Source organism: Penaeus chinensis, chromosome 27 (genome assembly GCF_019202785.1).
Source record: "Penaeus chinensis breed Huanghai No. 1 chromosome 27, ASM1920278v2, whole genome shotgun sequence".
NCBI lineage: Eukaryota > Metazoa > Arthropoda > Malacostraca > Decapoda > Penaeidae > Penaeus > Penaeus chinensis.
The window spans coordinates 16,369,993-16,374,992 of record NC_061845.1 but is presented as its reverse complement, the minus strand read 5'-3'; the positions used below and the strand labels follow the sequence as shown (position 1 = coordinate 16,374,992).

The 5,000-nt window shown below is 35.9% G+C and overlaps 1 protein-coding gene across 1 annotated transcript in view; it reads left to right on the top strand.

Annotated features, from left to right (window-relative positions):
- The first annotated feature begins 1,277 nt into the window (after positions 1 to 1,277).
- LOC125039744 (probable ribosome biogenesis protein RLP24) overlaps positions 1,278 to 5,000 on the top strand; it is a 7,115-nt gene continuing 3,392 nt past the window's right edge. Inside the window, exons 1-2 of the mRNA XM_047633988.1 lie at positions 1,278 to 1,434; positions 4,654 to 4,840. Of these exons, the coding sequence (XP_047489944.1) occupies positions 1,354 to 1,434; positions 4,654 to 4,840 (268 nt within the window). The 5' untranslated portion in view covers positions 1,278 to 1,353. The remainder of the gene's footprint in view (positions 1,435 to 4,653; positions 4,841 to 5,000) is intronic.

Below are 5,000 nucleotides of genomic sequence, written 5' to 3'. Positions count from 1 at the left end.
CATCATTATTATTGCTATTATGCTAATGTTAGTGATGATAATAATTACCGTTATTACAATAATTATTATTATCGCTTTTATTATTATTGTTACTATCGGTATAGATATTATTACTACAATCATTATTATTATTATTATTATTATCATTATTATTATCATTGCTATTACTATCATTATTTTATTATTATTATTATTATTATTATTATTATTATTATTATTATTGTCATCGCCGTTACTACTGTTATCATTATCACTTTTATTATTGATATAATAATGATTTTGACTGTAATCACTATTACCATTATCATTGTTACTGTATTATCACCATTATCATCATTAATAGTTTTATCATTAATATTTTTATTATTCTCATCGTCATTATCGTTATCACTATTATTATCATTATGATCATCATCACCACCATCATCATCATCAGCCCACTTAAAGATTAATTGGAGGAGACAAATATTAAGGAAAATACCTGAAAAGGGGAGGCATAAGGATGCACAGCGGTGAAATGAAATTCAAGATATTGTGTAGAGGAAAACGAGAGCCATAAAGAAGGAAAATTTTCGATAGTGAAGACACAGGGAAGGAAAAGTACTTGCAGGTCACTTAATGAAATGAGCAAGTTAACCGGAAAAATGCTGGAGAGAACTTTGGACAGGTAGCAAAGGCCCTTGTGTACTGAGGTTTAAAGATAACTAGAAATAAAACGAGATATAGGAATTGAAATCTGATATAGGAAGACGTAGCTGTGGATATGCAAAAAGAACTATTAACATTTTGGTAATATTCTGGAGTTACGTTGACAAAAGCTGGAAAGTTTGAAGAAGCGTGGGTTACAGGAATTAGAAAAATGTAAGCATCTAAAGCATTATGTGATAATTGAGAAAACTCAAGTGTAAAGGACAAAGTGTATCAAAGAGTAATACTGTAATTATGGAAACAGGATATGAAAAATAAGAAATGGGTGTAACTACATAATAAAAGTGAATAGCAAGACCAAAGAGCATGTACATGGGTCTAATCAATGGCTATTTGAGACCAAGGGGTTAAATGCAAATACATAGTTCAACAAAAACAAGGGAAAAAAAACAATGGGTAATAAAGTAAAATCAAAACAACAATGAAAATAACAAAACTACTACAAATAATAACAGAAAAACAACATCATTAGAACAGTGGCATAAAATACAACAAAACCGAATAAAATCTAATCTTGAGTCCCCCTCCCCTGTCCGTTTTCTATGTCTGGGCGCTTTCCCCCGCCCGTCGTGCTGCGAGAGGAAGCGACCCACACTCACGCTCGCAACACATGTCGTCGTCTCGTGGCCTCTAACATCGGGCAAAATGCGGATAGAAAGGTGCTATTTCTGCTCCAAGAAAGTATATCCTGGACATGGGATACAGTTTGTGAGAAATGACAGCAAGGTAAGGATATTCTCAAGGCCTAGGGTTGGTATATAATGTTTAAAGGAATGCATGTTGGGTATAGGGGTCCGAGTGCAAATTACGCCATATTGTAGAATCTCGTATTGCACGCTTATTAATTGTGCCACAATAGACTGTATGGATTAAAACAGTGTTAGAAGTAGAAATACGCCAGACAAGCAAATTAAAGACTTTGACCTCACCATCAAGGACTTGGAGTAGACCTTAACATCCAACATGGATTCTTCTGTATTATTTCCATTGCAGACTGCTGTTAAAAACAGTAATGTTTTAGCCATCAAATCCTGCAATCAGTATTCCTTCTTCCAGTTATCCACACTGTAATATGTGCGAATTTTCCATCACAAATTATATAAACGGGTATTTGTTACTAAGAGCGATGAAGTCATAGTAATTTTCTGGAATAGCGTGGCGTAACTTATCTCAACAATTTTGGTATCCATTGATTCTTCTCAACCTTTAGTACACATATATGTAGGAATTATGCCATGGACCCCCAAACCCCCACATTCTGGTTCTAATAACAGGGGAGGGCTTGAAAGGTACCTGGAAATTGCTTGGTAGAATTTGAATAATATATAAAGAATCAGTCACTATATTGTCTTATGCAGGGGGCCGTGGCCTCTGCACCGCCCCCCCCCTCCTGGAAAGCTGCCGCCCCCAAACCCCTGCCCAGGAAAACAAAGAATCCTCCATTTATTCATGGCAGGGTAGAGCGCATGACCGACATGTGGGACCGCCCGGCACAGAGTCCTGCACTTAACAAATGACATTCTGTGAATATTATTCATTTTTCACCCCACAATTTCCCTAGTACCTTTCAATCCCTCCTCTGCTATTGGGACCAAGAATGTGGGGGTTTGGGGCAATTCTGCGGTAAAATTTAAATATATTTGGACAGTAGAGAGTAAAAGTCTCAAAACTAGGGTATCATACAAACCCAAAAATCCAATCCTAACCTTTCCTACCTTCTGTTTATTCCTTGTATTATGAATCTCTGGCTGTGTGAGGGTGTTGTGGGCTTATTCTCTGAGCAGTGATATGCTGTGGGTATTTTCGTCATTTCGCTGTAAATATGTGGCTGATGCAACTGCACCCTTTACTATTTCCTATGCCCTATATGATGGCAATGTTAATTTTCCTTTAGCTCTGTGTGTTGCTCTTGGTAACATTAACCTATAAATTAAAATATTAGTAATGTTTACTAAGTGACCTCACCCCTCTGAGATTAAGTCACTATTACCCCATCCATTCTTGGGAAATCCATAGACATCGCTGCATGAACCAAAACCTTCCTAACCCTATGGGTTCGTTGCCAGACTTCATCCAAATGCCGTATTTTTCTATTGGGGGCCCTGCCCCAGGATCCCCACCTGATCACTGTGGAATTACTTTCCTTGCAGCATTTGTCATGACCAATTTTCTTAATTTCTGATGTTATTTTTTGCCTACACAGTTTATATCATATATTAGTGAGTGTAGTTTTACTATTTGATTATCATAGTCCCTATTACATTTTCCTGTAAATGTATACCTAAGTATACATGTTCTACAACTTTATTATAATCACCTTGTGAAATTAGTACCATGGATGAAATGTCTTATTTTTGGTCATTTCTGCCTTCTATAGGCAAAATTTATCTTGTACTATATGGAAACTAAATATATACCTAAAAAAAAAAAAAAAAAAAAAAAAAATACATTTCTCTAGCTCTATGAAAATTTAGTAAAATCTGAGAAAAGGATGCAAAATATGGACACAATTTGGAAATTGTTTCTGGGTGAAGTCTATATTTTTCTGATAGCTCTTGTCACCTTTTGAGTGAATCTAGCACTCATTCCCATTGCAAATAAAGCAAAGCTAAGATATGAGCCCTGATAATGGGGGAGGGCTTGATAAGTATCTGGGAAGTTGCATGTTGTGATCGAGTAAACCTTTCAATAATTTAGTTATTCCGATACACATTCCTAGTAATTTGGCGCCTCAGCTCCTAACCCCCTTTCAGTGGGAGCCCCCCACCCTTTACAAAACATCACCTTATATGATTTGGCAGGATAGAACCTGGGCAAACCTCCAGATCTTAAAATGATATTGTCTTACTTTACTTAGTATTCAGTGCTAGACCCAGATCTTGCCCTGGGCTCTTCCTCTCAGACCACTCTGGCTTCCCAGAATCTGTGAGGGGAAAATTTTGAAAAAGGCAAAGCTGCCTAATTATTATGAACATGCACTGTAATAGTTCAATTACTTTTACCCTGCAATTTCCCCAGCACTTCTTATGCATTTCCCAGATCATTTTATTGAGCAGTACTCAGTTGTCACAAAATATACCTACTACTCTGGTAGATTGATGATAAAGAGTGTAAGGTATACATTAATCAGTTGTTATATCAGATATGAAAATCATAGTAACTGATAACCACTTTTCTCTACATTCATTTTTAGATGTTCAGTGCTTTTATATTTTGATTATTGAATGTGTAGAATGAAAATATCAGTAAAGACCAACAGAAGAGCATTGATAAGTAAAAATAAAGCATGTAAAGGTGCTGCCATACAATTGGACATTGCTGTTACATACTTGTACTAGCTTGTGTGCATATGTATATCTGTGTGTGCACACGCCTGAGAATGAGAATGAGAAAAGTGGCCATTCCAATGACTAACAACTATGCCCATATCCACCACTCACACAAGTCAAAAACCATTTATTCATAAATATTTTCTTTACTGTGATTATGATATTGCTACTTGGTGGTTTGCAACTGTGAAAAAAAGAAACCATTGATAGGAAGAGTAATTTTTAGACTTTTTAGAATATTACTTTTATTCCTGCAATATAGAGCTTGGACTTCGAAAATAAATCCCCTTCATAGTCTTCAAGAGCAAAGCAAAAAAAAATAGCATGGCCAGCATATGGTTTGGTTGCTCTGGTTTTTATGATTGGCTATCTTAACTTTCTGGCATAAATATTTTTGAAAGTTTAATTGAATTTGTCAGTTTATCAATATCTTTACTATTTAATTTAATCCAAGATCCACACAGTTATCTCTGTTCTTTTAACCCATTGGCACTGTCCAATGCACACATGCATGCATGCATACATACTCAAGTCAGGGAGAGGATGGTGCATAAAAATGTGTATAAAGCACAATGATAATTCTGCTGTCACTGTTTACCTCCTATCTTCTCCTCAGGTCTTCAAATTCTGCAGTGGCCGCTGCAACAAACATTTCAAGAGAAAGAGGAATCCCAGAAAAACTAAGTGGTCTGGGGTATTCAGGAAGGCATCCGGTAAGGAGCTCACTGTTGATCCTGCCTTCGAATTTGAGAAGAGGAGGAATGTGCCTGTTAAATACAACAGAGAGCTCTGGGAGAAGACCGGTAAGGGTTTTTTATTTTGATCTTGTTTTCTAAGTAGATGAGGATATGAATTATATTTCCAGTTGAGTTCTGTTTTTGGAAGTGATTATTATTTTTTTTTCATGATAAAGTTATTGAGCAGTGATATTATGTTGATATTATTTTTCTCTTGTTATTGTCA